General features: G+C 41.6%; 1 protein-coding gene across 1 annotated transcript; it reads left to right on the forward strand.

Moving 5' to 3' along the window:
• Positions 1-259: 259 nt before the first annotated feature.
• On the forward strand, positions 260-18,964 carry LOC307121635 (inhibitory synaptic factor 1). The gene is made up of 2 exons (XM_079809291.1): positions 260-1,443; positions 18,342-18,964. Exons 1-2 carry the CDS (start codon positions 1,297-1,299, stop codon positions 18,912-18,914), a joined length of 720 nt encoding a protein of 239 aa, XP_079665417.1. The 5' UTR covers positions 260-1,296; the 3' UTR covers positions 18,915-18,964.
• Positions 18,965-20,687: the final 1,723 nt, after the last annotated feature.

Genomic DNA, 20,687 nt, shown 5'->3' on the forward strand with positions numbered 1-20,687 from the left:
TGGCAAGTGGATGAAAAGATCTGAGCGGAGAGCGAGCGAGGAAGTGTACATGAATTGATGTGTTTGTCGAAAGTAGGATGGAAGTGACAGGACAAGGGTGAGTGGGACTAAAGGGTAGTGTGTGTACGGTAGTAACTATGAAAGAGGAGGGAAGAGTTATGGAAGAGAGATCATAGGAAATTAATGCGAGTGTTTGAGGGTGAGTGACTGAGGAGAGAGAGAGGGAAGGGGGAGGTTTCCCAAGTGCTTGAGCATCAGTGACTGATAGAGGACAACATTGCAAGAGAGGTGCTGAGCATGCATCCGTCTCTAGTGTTATCTGTGCGTGCTCAGATGGGGTAGGAGATACGCTGCACTGTACGGGGCACAGTGGGAAAAGCCTGGCAACTCTGCGGAAGCTTTTTATAGACATATGGAGCAGCAATAAGTCCAAACGGCGTCAATTCTGGACCAAAGCCACAAAAGCCAAGAGAAGACAAGCTACTGAAATCCTGCCCGATTTCTGGTGTGGGTTAGCTGAACTGGATGTCCGGAACTCTCTTTGTCTCAGAGTAATGGTTTTTCCTATCAGGATCTGTCAGGAGTGCCTCTGAGAGAATACATTTTTGGCTTGTTCTCCCAGGTGTCACACCAGATGCGTTCTTTTTCTGTCAGCTTGATTGGCAATTTGACTTGTTCTTACTCTACTTAGTGCACTATTTGGATACATACTTTATTCACATCAAATACTCATGACTCCTGTACTGAAGACTTTCTCTTCAATGTAAAATATGCTTCATTGTATACACTTTTGAATACATGGAATTGCAATGGAGGATGCATATGTAGATGGGGAGAAACTGAAAAGATTCACAGATGACTTTTGGTATGACACAAACCTCCAAAAATAGAAGCTCAGAAGGGTGTTTTACTTATTTATTTTCTGGCTGTCTTAAGAACAAAGGTTCTTTCATGCCACCGATGATGCCATTTGATTTAATTTTAACATCATACGGAAAAGATCAAAGCTTTGCCGAGGACAGTTTATTTCAGCGCTGAAACTTTCCAATTCCAATTGACTTGATGCCCTTTTCCTTTTTTGAAAGTTTTCCTTTTGAATTTACTGAGAGATACTAGATGTTCTTGGACGTTTTCTAACATCGCCGGTGCCACAAACAGCTATGCGAAGATGTTCGGACCAGAGAAGGGGTCTTTTATCCAGATAGGTTTAAACAACACTGTGGTGGGCTTCAGACATGAAGTCCAGTGTCCTGTCCCCTCCTGGCTGCCGCTGCTGCTGTCATCCCCATGTGAAGGATGTTTCACGGCACAGCGCTAGGACCATTTGAACCGAGCAAGAGCCCTGACCGGAGAGCAGAGATCCGCAGGCACATCAAGATGGTCATGGAACATCTGGAGGAAGTTCTCGCTGAGCTCAAGGACGTGGCGAAAGAGCTCCGGGAGGTAAAGCACACACTTTTTGTTGATTCGAACACAGCCTGATGATGAGATCTAGTAACCGAAACATTTTAACCCATGGGTGTCTGATCCTGACACACTTACCTGGATGTTTCTAGTCATCCTGAAGACCTTAATTATTTTGTTTAGGTGTGTTTGGACAGTTTAGTACAGACACCCCACAAGGGGCGATCTACAAGCTACCACTATTAAATGCATGAATGTTTCGCCATCATTATTACATATTCAGGTCTTTAGCGACCCGGATGTATATAATAATATAAAACTCTCCTGATATTAGAGTAACAATTACAGAAGAATGAAATAAAGCACATTTTGTTTCCTTTTGGAGCTTGGAAGGGTTCAGTTTGAGCAGATGTTTTATACCATCATCACTGTCCTTGTCAGAGCTCATTTCCCAGTACATTCAGCATCTCCCTCATATTCACCATCTCAAACATATTCTCAAAACTATCATTCTCAACATCTTCAAAATCAATATTTTGATCGCTGATAGCTTCTTCACCAGATCCACCATCAAGTGACAGTGACACTAATATTTGATTGCGTTCAGTTGCTCTGCAGTAAATCTCTGAGCCATTTCAAGTTTTGCTGATGATTCTTCCTATTCTTTTGTTTTCTGCCTGCGGTAATTATGAGTGAAACGTCATCATTGTGTATCAGACATTGCCAACTTGTGGTCATCAAAGATTAAATTATCGTTGTGCAGATAAAATATACTTACACTGTTACACACCTCGGGTCGTGACTCGTGAGAGACCCCTATACAATTTTTTACAAAAGATGAATGGGAAAACAGGCTTTCTTGTATCATTTTATTATTTTTTTCTTGTTATATTGTTTATAATGAATTGATTGAGGAACACTAAGAAGGTTGATGTCTAACTTTATAAAATGAATGAGGAGGAGGAGGCTAGTGAATGACGTCCCGCATCACTAAAGACCCAAGGTATGCGTTTAAGGGTTAATGTCATTGACTAGGGATGGACAAGTCCAGTCCTGGAGGGTCACTGTCCTACGGAATTTAGCTCCATCCCTAATCAAAATATATCAAAAGTCTTAAGGATTGCTTGAAAATTACAGGAAGGTGTGTCTGATTAGGGATGGAACTAAACTGTACAGGAGAGTGGCCCATCCCTGGCATAGACGTGTGAAGGTAACTCAATCGCCCCCTTGTGTACTGGAGTTTGTTAACATCTCAGTAACACAAGAAAAATGGGACTGCGATCTTGCAATGGACTGGTAAGAATTCACATTAATGTCGTTTCTGGCCTAAAAGCGACTACTTAATAAATGCTTGCTGATACAAACTAATAGACACAAATACAGTGGGTACGTTTCATAATCATCCACAAGGTCACAAATACATCCATGGCCCTGTGATACGTCCACCTAGGGGCTATTGACTGGACAGCCTGTCACCCAAACAACAACCAACAGATAGATTAACAAGGAGAAAGACATGCAGGATGACACCCCCCACACACGCCGTGACACCCCATACAAGCAAGATGTCATCTGTGATGCCTAATTATCACCCGGTGAATCAGACAATGGGCCGACATGCACGGGAGCGCATCTGATTTCCTCATCTTCTCACCTGTCAACGTCCCATCTCTTTTGCAGTTATCTCTCTTTGTGCTGGGCGTCTGCTTTCAGCATTATGTGAGAGGACATCTCCTTAATTAATCTCTTTCCTCGGGTGGATATCTATCTGCCTCATTACTGTCACTGAGTGTATGAGTGTCCCAGACTGGCATTTGTCTCATCATCTCAGTCACAGCTCCTCTGGATTTGTCTCATTTGTCTCCTTGGCCAAGTTCAGGCATCACCGGTAGCTCTGCCACTCTTGCCTGCATTAACACCTCCATCTGCCACTCACACCTTATAGCAGAGCCTTATTGTTACTACTGACATCTTGTTATGGTTATTAGTTTAGCCACACGCTCATCTGTCTTCCAGCTGTCTCTTATTCGATGGATAACCGCCAAACATTTCTCAAGATTGTGAATGCATTGCTGCCAAGTGTAACCAGTACACTGCTCACTTATACGCCTTTGCTTGATATGCACACAGAATTATGTAGATGTCTAAAATTCTTTTCATGTTTGTGTGATTAAATATTTTGGCAAATTTGATCATGCTTTCTGCTAACAGTAAAAGTCTAGTACTTTCAGCTCCATTATCGCATTTTATCATGTTTAAATCCATTGCATATAATTCCATCGATTTCCTGCCAAAACAGCACTTACACAGATCCTGTCTGGGCCTTCTCTATTTTCTATTGTATCAAATAATACAATTTAAAAAAAGATAATTTTCACTGGACTGACTTTTATTTTATTTTCATTATTTACAGTACAGTGGAAACGATAGAAAAGCTAATGTCGACGTTGGTTGATGTTTTTGAAAATCTTGGTTGCTAAGCTAAGCTTCTATTAATTTAAACTAAATTAGGGGGTCACTGTCTCTTTAATTATTTGACTATACGATTAAGAAATCAAAATTGTAAATCAGAACAATTAATTAGCATATAACAATTTGAAAATGTTGCATTCTGAATGTTCTCTGACTGTTCAAAATGTCCCGTTTTTTATGTTTAAAAAAACGTCTTTTCATGGTTATGTGAACGTTGAGGGAACATTCCAATTGATCATGTTCTCTGAACGTTCTGAAACAAGTACTAACATTTAAAAAAATGTTAGATGAACATCCAACTAAAACTATCCTGAAAAATGTTCTATGAACGATGCATTAATAATGTTTTTAGAACGTTATTAAAGGCCAGACAACTTTGAACGAACTTTCTATAAACGTTAGTACACTCTAAAAAAAATCTCGTAATCATAGGGGAACCTTTTTTAGTGCTATATAGCACCAATTTTGGTGCTTCAGTGGTTCTTCAGCGGTTCTTCAGAGGTGCTATATAGCACCTTAGTCAAAGAACCGGTGAAGAACCTCTGAAGAACCGCTGAAGAACCGCTGAAGAACCACTGAAGCACCAAAATTGGTGCTATATAGCACTAAAAAAGGTTCCCCTATGATTACGAGACAAGAACCATTTTTGGTGCAATATAGAACCTTTTTTTTTTTAGAGTGTACTGGAAGAACATTTGATACATAACTTTGAGGGATCCTTGCCAGAACATTTGTCAAAGTTCTGAGAATGTTCCCGTTAGCTGGTATAGTATATACTGTACATTGAATGCAATGTAAGTTGCTTTGGATAAAAACGTCTGCCAAATGCATATATGCAGACAGATTTGATAATGTATATGGAGATTATTTTCAGAGCAAATGGGGAAGTCAGCAACGCATGATGAAAAATGTATGAGGTTAGAATCTGTTTTTGAATCTTATAGTTTCTATAAGAAGTTTTGGAGTCTCCAGTCAGCCTCCAGCATTGGTGTGTGGTTTTAAAAATGAGGTGCAGTCCTCACATTTTTTTATATACTGTATATCAAGTGTAAATTTATGTAGGTTACACTTAATTATTCTGGTTAAATAAACATTACATAAAAAGAGAGACCAGATACAATTCTATTTTGTATTTTTTGCTATGTACATTTCTATATATTAAAACCAAGTATAAATTGAATCACGTTAGTGTTTTTACAAATTTTTTAATTTATTCCAAAATAATAACTGGTAGTAACAATTTAAACAATGCATATAATATGTGAACTACACTGTACATTTTTTTTGCTGCAGTTAATTATCACGACTTAAAATTCAGCGTTAGAATAAGTAATATTATGTTGTTTCAAATTAAAGTACGTTTTTGTGATTAACTTAAAATTTTAAGTTAACTTTAGTTGTTTAGTTAAGTTGGATATTTAAGTTATCGCAACACATTTTAAGTTGCAGCAACTTTAATTGAGAGATATCTTAAATATCTAAACTAAAGTTTACTAAACTTACAATATTAAGTCAATTACAAACACTTTTAAGTTGAAACAACACATTATTACTTATTCTAATGTTAAAAATAAAAGTTGTGATAACTAATCGCAGCAATCATTTTTTACAGTTTAATGTTCTGCTTTTTTTTTAATAGTCAACTTATTTTCAGCAATCAAGCTTGTACACAAAGATGTACCTTTAATTTCCTCATTGCTGATTGCTCACTAAAAACCCCCACCGTCCTCATGTTTTCAGGCCATTTCAAGTATGATTTTAACGTGACATAAAGTGGTGAAATGGCTGCGTTGTTTACTTACTTTTTAATAGAGGGTATGCATCGACATCACTTTCTCGCTGGAACACGCCCGCTCAGCCAGGACTGAGTGGCAGAAGAGCAACTACATGACTGGAGTTAATAGGGGAAAACGCGAGTAAAAAAAACAGTTATCAGTTTAAACTAAAGGTTGGACTCGATATAGTGTTCCTTACAACTTACCGAAGATCCAGTGATCCATGAATATTGACATGCAGCCAGGAATCGTGTTTTCCTGACATTTATATGAGCCTGATTTCGATACATCAGTACATCAGTATTGATCACTGTCCGTCATCACTATTTCGAGAGTGAATCCTGCATGTATATGCGGATGGACTTATTGAAAAATGTATGTGGCTGCTTGTCAAGAATGGAAAACGGAAGATTTATTCAAATTCTGAATATTGTCCTTCTAGGGTGACCAGACGTCCCGAAAAATTTGGGACAGTCCCGAAATCTAAACTGTTGTCCCGAATCCCGAATCTGGCCCTAATTGTCCCGAAAATTATACTAAAGCAAAATCTTGAGTAGTTATTGTCTGATAAACATTAAAAACTGTCTGCGGAGGTTGAGTCGTCCTGCAACCAGCCCCCGCCGGCTGCTCATTGGCTGCAGCATCTTTTTTCTAAGTAAAAAAAATAAATACTGGCTAGGCGCGAATTTATGCTGCGTTCCAGGCAGGTTTTTGAGCCCGTAAGTTACAACTTCAAACCACGACTCACGACTTTGTAGCGTTCCAGGCAAAGTCACGCCAAACTGCCTGAGCGCAAGGAATCATGTGGTAGCTAGATGTTAACAAAGCATGGCGGACATATGAGGCTTATGCTCCTTTACAATCATTTCTATCGCCAAAGGTGCTTACTCCTTTTTGCTTATTTGAGGGAAACGGAGGGGAAAACAACGCATACGGCAAGAGAAGCTGTTATACCTTTTATTTAACGTTAATTGTATATTTGTTTCATAAACACCGCATCCGTAGGGGCTGTTATTGTTGTTTTGCGAGCTATGTGACGTCAGATCTCGTAACTGGGAGTACATCGATCTAGTACGAGTTCACGGGTGGGAAGTCACGGCTTTGACTGACGTTCCAGTGCACTTTCACGGGTAGAAGGTTGGAAAAACATGGGTTACGGGTTGCCTGGAACGCGGCATTAGATATGCATTGATAAGCTAATTTTCATTCATTCCGTTGGCATGGCTGGTGTAGCTTACCGGAACCCCAACACGCTGCTAAAAAGCAAAAACGCCTCTGCAGGTACCGGGAGGAGTGGGTGGGGAAGTATCCATGGATTGCCACAGCCTTAAGCGATGAAAGTAAAGACAATACGGCCTTTTTGTCCCCTTTTTGTTTTAAGCCTTGATGAAGAGAGCGCAAGTTGCTGCAGCCGCGAGGAGGACAGTGATGCACTCGTAAAGGAGTGATTGATTGTTTGCGGCACTGTGTACAAAAAAATACTTCACTACACAATTATTTCATTATTTTCGTTTAAGCTTATTAGCGTTAGGCTATACAGAAAGGTCTGATTTACGCACTGTTACTTACAACAGTCATTGTTTTTTTGTTTTTTTTCACAATGACATTTTGTTTTTTTTTCACAATGACATTTGAGTTCACGATTTAAATGTTGTTGTTTTTTTGTGGCAGACTAATATCATAGAAGCCCCCCATCCCGTCACCCCAGACCGCAGTCACCCCCCCTTCACCCCTTCTAACTTCTAACCCCCTTCTAACTTAAACACCTGTGATTGGCCATTGGCCGTTCAAGAGGTCAACAAACATGCCTGTGATTGGCTACATTACTCACCCAAGCGAAAACACGTTGGAAATTGAATCATTTGACGAGCGCAAATACAGATACGGACTGCATCTTTTGCCAACTCTTTTTCGCTAATAATAATCTCATTCTCAATCATTACGAAGAAAACAGATCCTAGACCAGCAGTTATGGGCAGCTTTTCCCTCTAAAAGCAATCAATAGCAGAAGCAGCAGCAGGCAGTGGTTTGAGTGAGAAAATGACACACATCAAGTCCGTCTCCCTCGGTCTGGAGGGGGGCACAGGGAAGACTAAGGTGTCCGTGGCCAAGCCTCCCCCGACCGCCCCTCTGGCGCCGGTGTGTGTTTTTTGCGGCATTCACACTGAAAACCAATGCTGCCTCTCAGTCTTTTTGCCACTCAGTGGGCGTAACTGCAGGCACTGTGACGTCACGTGCATACCCTCTATTAGTCCTCCTCCCATTAACGCCATCATTATCTTAATTGAAGCCGATGAGAACGTGTGCAGGACGTTCAAACAAGAGGCGGGATTTATCGCACGTGCCAATCATATCCAATCATAACCGATCATATCCAATCATAGCACGCTGGAGATGTTGCCTCCTCTCACGTGACTTTCCCCAAATGTGGACAGAGGACAGAGTAACTTCACCTGCGGGTGTCGCTGTTGGACACTGTTATTTTTTTAAAAACAAGTGACTTTTACACTTTTTAATGTCACTTTTTAAAATATTTGCGCTGTTTTATTTATTTTTTGTAGTATCGATTAATTTCTCATCCGGTTTGAGGAGACTCTGCCTCCCTTGCCTTCTCAAAGGAAATGACCCTGGCCTCCAGATGAAAAAATTAAAATCAATCGCTAAAGAAGCTCAGTGGTGGTGATGGGTCTGCTTTCAAATCAGGCTTCCACTCACAAAAAGTTTAAATTGGTCAAATGCTTTTTCTGACTCACACTCTGTTCCAAACACACTCTGTTTAAAAGCCTTCTGGGAGGGTTTGGCAATTATCTGACTCCAAGACCCGGCGTTCTGCAGGTATGATGACTGTGAGACAAAGCGGGTTAATAAAAAAAAAACATATGGGTTGTAACTCTTAGAATGGCATGGCATTTATTGCACCAGCTACTTAATTAGATTTAGATTGGGGATTTGAACAGTCCTCTAAATGGACTTTTTGTCTTTTGCTATTACTTTAATTGATCCTTTATTATAGGTTCTGAAACATAACTTTTATAGCTTCTTTATTTTGTGAAACATCTGTTATAAATTGTTATAGCTCAGAATAGGAATTAATAGATCTTTTGTGTTAAAAATAACACTCATATGAGATGATGATGACGCCAGTCATGATTTTGGTTAGAAAATATTTTTATGGAGAGGGTCGCCTCATGGGAGCCGCCATTTTGAGATCACATGACCAGACAGTATTTGACACACCTATTTTTTTTTTTTTTTCACCCTGTTATTTAAATTTTTTCGGTTGTACTGCAACTATTACAAGTGAAACTGATAGTTTACTAGTCAAATACTTGTAGCACATTTTTTTGTTTAAGAAAGCACACTTTGAAATGTACTCTCAGTAAACTAGTTTAGAAATTTAATACTGCAAGTATACTGGTAAGTTTTCTTTAAGTGAACATAATATCATACTTACAGTTTACTATTTATATATTATTTAGCACTTTTAATATACTACTTTGTTCCTATTTAGGTATTAATTTTGTATACTTGAAATATACTGTGCGTTAACTTTTTCTATTTTAAAAACATTTTATTTTTATCAACACTTGAATGTGGGTAAGTTTTATAAAAATTCAACATTTCAAGCAAAAAGCTGAGAAAATTGTATTTTTGTCAAAGACGTCTAGATGGGTTTCAGGATGATGATCAAAACTGTTGTACGTCCCAATAATAACGCAACAACTAGTTATCCACAGAGCATATCACACATACGCATGACTCGCGTGTCTACTTGGTACATGCGCACCAAAGGGGGAAGGTCGTTCTTAAAGAGCCCAACACTTAAAGAGCACAGTACATATTATAGTACACAAATCGCACTGTACTTAAGTACAGATCATTTATCACAATGATCTACATCCCCTTCCTTTAGCTGAAATTTCCTATCAAAGAAAGTAAACATACTCAAGTGATCAATATTGGGATAATGACATCAACTTGTCAACCAAGAAAAAAAATGACTTGCATTATAACAATGTATCCATTGCAGTAAATAACTGAACGACAACAGATACAAATCTCAAGATGATCTGTATGATGAAGAAAACACATCAACAAAGAATGATATTAGTAATATGGAAAAAAACATAATAAACACATTTAGCAGGCATTCAAAATATGAACCAAAGTGTCACTGAATCCCCCATTGCTGGAACTCACTGTTCGTACCTTGGATTCGGCTTGCAAATGCGGCCTGAGCGTGTTCTGTAAGGTGCATTACTGACCTTAGTGGGAGAGTGTACGGTGTGCTTTGGAAGGTCTGTAGGTGTGGATTCTGGTTGTGGAAGGTGTATTTGTGGTGAGTATGGTGTATGGGAAGCAAAGTTCTCTGTATGTGCAATGGTGCTTTGAGAGTCAATGTTCTGGGGGGTGAGCCGTGATGGAGGGGGCTCTGCAACAGGAAGGATGTGGCGTCGGTTCCTCCTGTATGTTCTCCCATTGCATTGGATGGTGTATGAGCGAGGCTCCTTGTTCACCTCCTTTACTGTGCCTAGGTGCACGTATCGTTTCGGGGTTTGTATCCTGACAACTTGTCCCTCTACCAATGGCTGCAGTGGGCGACTTGATGTGTCGTAGTATCGCTTTTGGGTCATCCTCTTATTAAACAGCTGTGCAGTGACTTGCTGGGCAAGTTTTGGGGCAGGCTCCAACAGTCTAGAATTAATAGGAATGGCTGACCGTGTCTGTCGTGACAACAGGCGTTGCGCAGGGGAGCCCAAAGTTGGGTCTCTGGGAATGTTTCTCAGGTTCAGGAGATTAAGGAACACGTCCGTGGCATCTCTGTGAGATTTCTCCATCAGCTGTTTTGCACTGCGAACCGCTCCTTCTGCCAGGCCATTCGACTGTGGGAACTCTGGACTACTGGTGACATGGATGAAGTCCCACTGTTTGGCAAAGTCTCTGAATCGCTGACTTGTGTACTGTCAAGCGTTATCAGAAATTAGTGTGTGAGGTGTGCCATGCGCAGCAAAATGTCTCTTTAGTTTCGTGATTACAGCTGAGGATGTTATGTCGCGGAGAAGGTCGATCTCATACCATCCCGAGTATGAGTCCACAAGCACTAGATAATTTTGGCCACGCCACTCAAACATGTCTGTTGCCACAGTTGACCAAGACAGGTCTGGAACTGGGTGTGGTTTTAGTGGTTCTTTCTGTTGATGTGGCTTTGTGCTGTTGCAGACCGAGCATGAGAGGAGTTCCGCTGTAATATCAGCCATCATCGTTGGCCAGAAGACGATACCTCTTGCTCTGTGCTTGGTAGCATCCAGCCCAGGGTGACCTCTGTGGACTATGCCGATATATTCTTTCTGCAATGAGCAAGGGATGACTGTTTTGTGGCCTTTCATCACTATTCCATTTTCCACAGCCAGCTCATCTCTGTATGGAAAGTATGGACGTACAGTGGGTCACACGCTATGTTCTTTAACTGGCCAACCTCGTTGAATTACTGCGCAAAGAGCCTGCAACACTTCATCCTCCGCCGTATGCTTTCTAAGTTCCTCAAGGCGAGCTGTGGAAATGTAATTGACGGACATGACCTCAAATGAGTCATTTTCAGTGTCTGGAGAGACTTCTGTGTTTGGAACTCGAGATATGGTGTCTGCAAGATACATAAGCCTACCCTTCTTGTACACCAGAGTGATGTCGTAGCTCTGTAACCTGAGCATCATTCTCTGTAGTCGAGCAGGAGCTGTGTGGATTGGTTTCTTCAGAATGCTCACCAGGGGCTGGTGGTCCGTCTCAATGAGTGTGGGTTTCCCGTACACATAGTCTCTGAACTTAGTACAAGCAAATACGACTGCTAGCAGCTCCTTTTCAATCTGAGCATACCTTGTCTCTGTGTCTGTGAGTGTGCGAGACGCATACGCTACTGGTTTGCCTTCCTGCATGCATGCGGCACCAAGCCCGAAGCATGAGGCATCGCAGGTAAACGTAACTGGCTTCTTTACATCATAATATGATAAGACAGGTGGGGTGGACAAACACGACTTGAGGGTGTCAAATGCTTGTTGGTGCTGCTGGTACCAACACCATACTGTCTCTTTATGTGTCAGCTTTCTGAGGGGCGCAGCAATGTCGCTGAAGTTTGGGATAAATTTCCCCAGATAATTTGCCATTCCCAGGAAACACTGTAATTCAGGGACATCATTGGGGGCTGGCATCTCCGAGATTGCTTTTGTTTTGGAAGGATCTGCTTTTAGGCCTTTGCTTGTAAAGATATGGCCCACATAGCTGACTTGGTCCAGGCGAAATTTGCATTTAACAGGGTTTAGCTTGAGCTTGATTTCGCATGCTCTGTTCAACACCCTTTTCAGATTAAAATCATGTTCAGCAGCATTACAACCTCCGATGATGATGTCGTCGACAATAATTGCACAGGGGTACCCTGAAAACAACTGCTCCATTGAGCGCTGGAAAACTTCACTTGCAGAGTTTATGCCGAAGGGCATACGAAGAAATCTATAGCGCCCAAATGGAGTGCTGAATGTGGTCATCATGGAGGACTTGTGGTCGAGACGAATCTGCCAGAAAGAGTTCTTTGCGTCCAGCACCGAAAATACAGTTGCTCCTGACATCTGAGATGCTACTTCCTCTACGCTGCGCATAGGGTGATGGGGTCTTTTTAAGGCAGAGTTAAGATCTTTTGGATTGATACACAGCCTGATTTCTTGTCTGTCCTTTTTGTGTGTTACCACCATGGACGAGACCCAATCCGTTGGCTCTGAGACTGTCGTTATGACTCCAAGGCTCTGCATGCGGTCCAGTTCTGCTTTGACACGGTTTTGCATTGCCAGAGGAATACGGTGAGCAGGGCGAACTACTGGCTGTACACTGGGGTCTACTGTCATGGAGTATGTGATTGGGAGTTCTCAGAGCTTGTCTGTAAACAAGTCTTTGTACTCGTTAAGAACTTCTTCAGTGCTGCCCTCCATACTGACATGATGCACGTCCGGGCTGATTGTAACAATTCCCATGTCGAGGCATGCACGAAATCCTAACAGCGTTTGGACATCTTGATCCACCAAGAAAAATGAAAGTGAATGATTTTGCCCATTTAGGACACACTGCAATGAGACCAAGCCTTTCGTTTTGATTTTACTTCCACCATAAGCTACGAGGTTGGGTGTCTTTGATTGCTTCACTGGCCATTCATTGCAAGTAATTTGTCCGAAAGTCTTTTGTGACATTACGTTGCATTTTGCTCCGGTGTCAACTTTCACCTCAATTGGAGCTTTGTTTATGTGTAAAGTGACAAATCCCTCTTCCAATTCTGGCATGTGTGGGTTAACAGCATTAACGCACTTGTCAAATTCAATGCCATTAACATAAATTGTGTCATCATGGTCAGGGGGTTTATCTACTTCGAGTTCATGTACTGCTTTCCTGTAGTTACATTTCTTCTGACTGAATTGACTACGCGCTTTGCAACATTTCTTGTAATGATTCATTTTCTTGCAGTTATGACACTGTTGTCCGAAAGCTGGGCATTTCTCTTTCTTTACTGCATGATTATTTCCACAATTTCTACAATTGGTTATGGTTGGTGAATCATTTTGTTCTGTTCTTTGATTATGTCTAGTGTGTTGGCGCCTCCTACTGGAAAATGGCTGTATTGCATCCACATTAGTTGCAGTCTGTGGTGTAGCCAACGTTTTGTTATTCTCCTCTGTCATTTCATGTATGCGACAAATTGAGATGGCTTTGGTTAGAGTTAAATCACCGTCTCTTAACAGTGCTTTCCTTAGCCCATCATTGTTGATGCCACATACTATCCTATCACAGATCAGCTCGTCTGTCAGTTCTCCAAAATGACAACTTTTAGCTTTAATCCTGAGATCACTGATGAATGCCTCAATGGTCTCACCTTGTTTCTGGCTTCTAGAGTGAAACTTGTGTCTCTCCATTGTTTTATTTTGCTGTGGGTTGCATATTTCACGAAATTTCCTCTTCAGACACTCCGGATCTTCCTTTGATTCGGCGGGAGTTAAGATCGCGCCATTCTCGCCCGGTTCACGCACCTCCGCTGCATAGACAAATGAACGCTCCCGTTCAATGGCTTCCGGCCCTGCGAGATTGAGTGAGAAGATTCGCCAATTTTCGGCGACATTTCCATCAAAAGTGAGCGGGTCCGGTCTTCGAAAACAGTCCGCCATAGTCACACTGCGCGGTCTTGAGAAAACTTTCACGTGTAGCTCAGTCTCTGTTTTCTACAAAATTGGTTCACTCACAGACGAAAAGTCCGCTCCGTCTTCTGACACCATGTTGTACGTCCCAATAATAACGCAACAACTGCAACATTTGAACGCGATGGTATTTTTATTAACAGAGTTATCCACAGAGCATATCACACATACGCATGACTCGCGTGTCTACTTGGTACATGCGCACCAAAGGGGGAAGGTCGTTCTTAAAGAGCCCAACACTTAAAGAGCACAGTACATATTATAGTACACAAATCGCACTGTACTTAAGTACAGATCATCTTGACCAACATCAGTGCCTGACCTCACAAATGCGCTTCTAGAAGAATGGTCAAATATTCCCATAAACACACTCCTAAACCTTGTGGAAAGCCTTCCCAGAAGAGTTGAAGCTGTTATAGCTGCAAAGGGTGGGCCAACTCCATATTATGTGAGATGGTGGTCCAATGGGTTAAACCATGGAACTGACACACAGAAGGTTGCTGGTTCGATCCCAGCGGTCACCACCAGTGTGTCCTTGAGCAAGGCACTTTACTCCATGTTGCTCCAGGGGGATTGTCCCTGTAATAAGGGCACTGTAAGTCGCTTTGCATAAAAACGTCTGCCAAATGCATAAATATAAATATATATATTAAACCATATGGATTAAGAATGGGATGTCATTAAAGTTCATGTGCATGTAAAGGCAGGCGTCCCAAAAATTTTACCAATATAGTGTATTTTAAGGCATGACGATTTTTTTTTCAAGGAAAAAAAATTTAAATATGTAATTTTGGGGATCAAAGATGAGTTTTTAGGGATATAATGACTGACTAGGGGGACTTTAAGTTTGGGTATTGGGTATAGATATATAGGATGTAGAATATGGTCAGGTAAAATAAGGCATAAATATGTGCTTTATAAGTACTAATAAACAGCAAATATACTTTAGTTTACTTGAATAATCTTCTTTTTCATAAGGGATGTCATACCGCCCTCCACAATGTAGCAAATTTTCAGCCAGTCTCTGTCGAGCAGCACTCTGATCTCCAATCAGTTAGTGTGTGGATGTCAGGAATGCATTAAACATGAACTGTCTGACAGCAGTGCACAGGGCACAACCCCACGAGAGATGATCTAATACCTCCTCCAGACAGGACCTTTCAGTGGAGTCCCAAAAATGTATCTCTCTGATAACCGCACAGCGCTTATCATACTTGGCAGTGTTCGATATATACTTGTAAATACAGTACATTATGTTTTTACAGTCCTTACTTGTCTGCATTGCAAAAAGCTTGGCATTGTATACATATTGTGTGCGCTTTCGAGCAGCAGGTGTGCTGTGAATGGATATTTGGGCTGTTGAATGCCTGTCATTTGGGCTTTTCCTGTTTACATTTGACTGCTCATTACCGAATCCCAACAGCCAAAAGCCTGTGGCTCGCCGCTGAATAGCCGATCTGCTATAAACTCTTAGTACTGCCACATCCTGCAATTGAATGCAATGAGAAAGTTTGGCAGCAGCAGAAAGCACTGAGCTCAACAAAATCAGAAGCAGCAAATAACAGAACAAGCTGTCATTATTAATAACTGATATTTTAATTCAAACGCGGTGCTTTATCATCAAACTGCATCATAAATAGCACACTAAGCTGCTTAATATTGACAAAAGGCACGTAATAAGTTTTCATGATTTAAATGTGAACGGCATCCCGTCATATATAACCATATATGTATGTTACATAATCTGATTAAAATCTACAGAGAGACTTTCTGATCAAAGAGGCTTCCATCTGTGGGATCGCAACTCCTGTGCTTTGTTTTGTCTCTGAATTGTGTGCACCAGCATTGAGACCCTGCTCAGAAAAGGAGCTGGGTAAAGCAAGAGAAGGAATATTGATAAGCGTATGGTTGAGTTCTTATGTAAGATGCAGTTACTGACACAGCAGGAGGACAAATTCCCTTCAGCACAAACAGATATTAAATATTCCAATGCCAGTGGGTGAAATGGGGGAATAGAGATGGAAAGGATACACATACATATATACACGTTTCTATATATATATATATACACCGATCAGGTTATGAAGTGAATATCACTGATTATCTCTTCATCACGGCACCTGTTAGAGGGTGGGATATATTAGGCAGCAAGTGAACATTTTGTCCTCAAAGTTGATGTGTTAGAAGCAGGAAAAATGGGAAAGCGTAAGGATTTCGCTTCAGAAGATTTAATAAAGGCCTTCTGAAGCGAAGTGATGCGTTTGTGTAAGAAAAATATCCATATTTAAAACTTTATAAAGTAAATTATCTAGCTTCCGGCGAATCGCACACAGTTATGCTCACCAGACGTAGCGTAAGCATTTTGAACTGCGAGAACACTTTTTCCATAAGTTGAGTACGGAAGGCGATTTGTTATAGTGAGTTATTTAACCATGCATTAATATCTTTGGAAGGTTTTTGTCTGATGGACAAATTCACATTATTTCATATTTAAATGCAATGCAGGGATTCCCCAACTTTTTTGTCAGCTGAAATTTCTTTGACCTAAATTTACTTGAAGTACCCTCGATAATAAAATTAAGTCAATAAAAAAATACAAATAATACATATTAATAAAAATAAGTTTGCAGTTATTTAATGTTGGTTAGGTCACATGACATGTTTTTTTTTCAAACATTTTTTTTTAAATCTTTTATTAGTGGTGTTTTATTTTTATTGTTTTTATTTTATAATGATCTATTTTAACCTAACATTTTTATGATTTAATTACTTTTGATGTAATGAAATATTTAATGCACTTCATGTTGTTCATAACAAAGAATGGAATATATTTTCTTTCTCTTTGTATTTTTATATCAATATGGTACACGATTATTCTAAACAAATCAATGTGATAAACAAATTAGGCCAACAGTAATCTAAAAGTAATCCAAAAGTAATCAGATTATATTACCTTAAATATATAATGTAATGGATTACGTTACTAACTACAATTTTTCTCATGTAATTTGTAATCAGCAGTAACCGATTACAATTTGTAAGTAATCTACCCAGCTCTGCGCCCTACTGACGGTTAGGTTTGGGATGGACATAAATAATGTAACAAATGTACAAAGCGTGAATTAATTCATAAGAAATTGCCACCTCGTAAAATAGTTACATTTTGTCATGATCGGCTTGGATTTTAATAACCTACACAGTAAAATTCCCACACTGTACAAATTCATACAGAACCACAACCTCATTACATTTCTCATAAAATCTGATGGGTCAGTGCAACATTGGCTTAATTTTTATTGTGTGCAATAATAGTTTTTTTTGGAATTAACTAAACTTGAGCGAAGGATTTCTAGATCTCAGCATGCTTTAGGACTGGATGTGTAGAGTAAATATTGAAAGTAAATTTAATTTTATATGTTTTTGAGACAGAAGAAAAAGAGGGAATCTTAAATATTTAATGTTCTGTTATAATGGGATTTAAAACAGTGTTTATATTGGTATTTTGGGGGTTTACATTTTGCTGAACAGTGGAGCTTGTGCTTAGGTTGAGGACGGCTACATAAAACTTATAGTGAATATTGCTTTACTTAATGAGCAATTATTGTTCAAATGTCAGCATATTGATCTACTTTTTCTTGCCCTAACTGCCAAAACCACATGTTATGACAGTATAAAAGAGTTAAAAAAAAGAGTTTACATGGCAATGTATTGGGAAATATTAGGAAAACCCATTTCCATCATATCGTAAAGGAAACAATTGAATTAAATAGATCATCATTTACTGTACTCACCCACATGTTGTTCCAAACCTGTATTACTTTTTCCCCCTTTTTCTGGGGAACACAAAAGCAGATATTTTTTAGGAACCAATCAATTGGATTGATATTGATATTGTATGGACAAAAAACATTAAGACATTTCTCACCATGAGTCACCATGAAATCAAAATGGACAATTCTTATTTTTTTTACTGGAATTTTGCTGTAGCCTATTTATTACAAATGTATTTATCCGTGCACATCATCCTTTTTTTAATTCATGTGCCCTCGTAATCTTTAATCTAAATCACTTCCCCTCCCTCTTGCAGCTCTTTTTTGATGATGTGTTTACTGGCATGAGGGCGGGGCAACCTGTTACTCACATGAGTTCCACCAATTGCAAACCACAACCATCCAATCAATTCCCAATGGACAAAATCAAGTCATGTCCTACATTTTTTCTTGTCCGTTTCACTCAGATATGTCACAATAGTGAAGAAAAGACCATTGCAACTTCCACTTCATGCCGACATTAAACAATATTGTGAGAAAGAAGGTCAAACAGGTTTGAAACGACATGAGGTTGAGTATGACAAAATATTTATTTTGGGGTGAACTATCCCTTTAGAAGTGAACAAAAGCTTCAGACATAGTAGTTATGAGAGTTATTTCTTGACATTTATTCAATTTTCTATTTTTCCATTCAGGTTGTGGCCCAAATTGACAAGTTAACATCAGATATTGACCTTGACTCAGAGGATGACCTGACACTAGTGTGCTGCAGCGAGGACCGTGGCGACCTCTTGCACAATGAGACATTATCCGACAACCACTTACTGCACAATCCTCTCCGCAAACCAGCCACAGCCAAGAAGCAAGAGTTAGACCTTTACCGCAGGAGCTGTGGAGACTTACCTGCCCTTAATGGACCGTTAAAGGCCCCTAACAGCCCTAAAGCCTCCTGGCTCTTTGGATCTGGAGGAAGGATCCATTCTTACGACAAGACACTATATCATGCATTGTGCTGTGATGATGATGATTACGATGAAAATAGAGGTGGAATGAGACCATCAAGGCTGTCATCCACAGATTCTGTGTTTTCATCTTCACCTCCAAGGTTTTTGACGCCCAGATGTAAGCGTAAAACTTACTCCAGCCCAGACTCGAAGATGAGAGCCCTCCGTAGCTGCAGTACGCAAACTGTTTCTGATAAAAGCACACAAACTCACTTCCCATTCATTCCAGCCAAACAAAGAGCTTCAAGTGACTACAAGAACTAAAACTTCTGCAAGCATCCCAAAAACTTAAAGGAATTCAACCCCCCCCCCCCCCCCCCCCCAAAAAAAAAATTCAACATCTGTTAATGTTTTTTTTCATGCTCATGCTGTTTCGAAACGATATGACTTTCTTTGTTCTGTGGAACACGGAAGGAGAAATTTTATTTTCGATATAAAAGTGAAAAGGCTGGATGTGAAGGATGTGAAGCTGCATAGTGACAAAAATAAAATCACAATTAAAGAGTGTCCATATGACTTGTTCAAAATCATCTGAATATACACTACCGGTCAAAAGTTAGAATTAGTTACGATTTTTAAATGTTTTTGAAAGACGGATTTTATGCCAAGGCTGCATTTATTTGATGAAAAATACAGTAAAACAGTAATAATGTTAAATTGTCACAATTCCCTGTGTCTGTTTCATGGACTCTTATTTTGATATTCTGTTGTCTTGCTGTGCTGTGTTTTCCTCCTGTGGTTTAGTTACTGCTCCTGTAGTAAACTATAGTAAACCGCTACAGCTCCTCCCGAGGCAATGGCGTCTGCTACAGCTCCTCCCGAGGTGGCGGTGACCACTACAGCTCCTCCCAAGGTGGTGGTGGTGACCGCCACAGCTCCTCCCAAGGTGGCGGTGACCACTACAGCTCCTCCCAAGGTGGCAGTGACCACTACAGCTCCTCCCAAGCCGGTGGTGGGGGCCGCTACAGCTCCTCCCAAGGTGGTGGTGGTGGCCGCTACAGCTCCTCCCAAGCCGGTGGTGGTGGCCGCTACTGCTCCTCCCAAGCCGGTGGTGGTGGCCGCTACAGCTCCTCCCAAGCCGGTGGTGGTGACCACTACAGCTCCTCACGAGCCGGTGGTGGTGACCACTACAGCTCCTCCCGAGCCGGTGGCGGTGACCACTACAGCTCCTCCCGAGCCGGTGGCGGTGACCACTACAGCTTCTCCCGAGCCGGTGGCGGTGACCACTACAGCTTCTCCCGAGCCGGTGACCACTACAGCTCCTCCCGAGCCGGTGGCGGTGACCACTACAGCTTCTCCCGAGCCGGTGACCACTACAGCTCCTCCCGAGCCGGTGGCGGTGACCACTACAGCTCCTCCCAAGCCGGTGGTGGTGACGCTACAGCTCCTCCCAAGCCGGTGGTGGTGACCGCTACAGCTCCTCCCAAGCCGGTGGTGGTGACGCTACAGCTCCTCCCAAGCCGGTGGTGGTGACGCTACAGCTCCTCCCAAGCCGGTGGTGGTGACGCTACAGCTCCTCCCAAGCCGGTGGTGGTGACCGCTACAGCTCCTCCCAAGCCGGTGGTGGTGACCACTACAGCTCCTCCCAAGCCGGTGGTGGTGACGCTACAGCTCCTCCCAAGCCGGTGGTGGTGACCGCTACAGCTCCTCCCAAGCCGGTGGTGGTGACGCTACAGCTCCTCCCAAGCCGGTGGTGGTGACCACTACAGCTCCTCCCAAGCCGGTGGTGGTGACGCTACAGCTCCTCCCGAGCTGGTGGTGGTGACGCTACAGCTCCTCCCGAGCTGGTGGTGGTGACGCTACAGCTCCTCCCGAGCCGGTGGTGGTGACGCTACAGCTCCTCCCGAGCTGGTGGTGGTGACGCTACAGCTCCTCCCGAGCCGGTGGTGGTGACGCTACAGCTCCTCCCGAGCTGGTGGTGGTGACCGCTACAGCTCCTCCCGAGCTGGTGGTGGTGACGCTACAGCTCCTCCCGAGCTGGTGGTGGTGACGCTACAGCTCCTCCCGAGCTGGTGGTGGTGACGCTACAGCTCCTCC

This window comes from Gobio gobio (genome assembly GCF_949357685.1).
Source record: "Gobio gobio genome assembly, chromosome: 25".
In the NCBI taxonomy this organism is placed as follows: domain Eukaryota; kingdom Metazoa; phylum Chordata; class Actinopteri; order Cypriniformes; family Gobionidae; genus Gobio; species Gobio gobio.

Excerpts from the sequence above, each read along its gene's own strand:
- LOC307121635 (XM_079809291.1), top strand. The coding sequence starts at position 1,297 with ATGTTTCACGGCACAGCGCTAGGACCATTTGAACCGAGCAAGAGCCCT. Across the intron at positions 1,444-18,341 it reads TGGCGAAAGAGCTCCGGGAG|GTTGTGGCCCAAATTGACAA; the intron begins GTAAAGCACACA and ends TTTTCCATTCAG.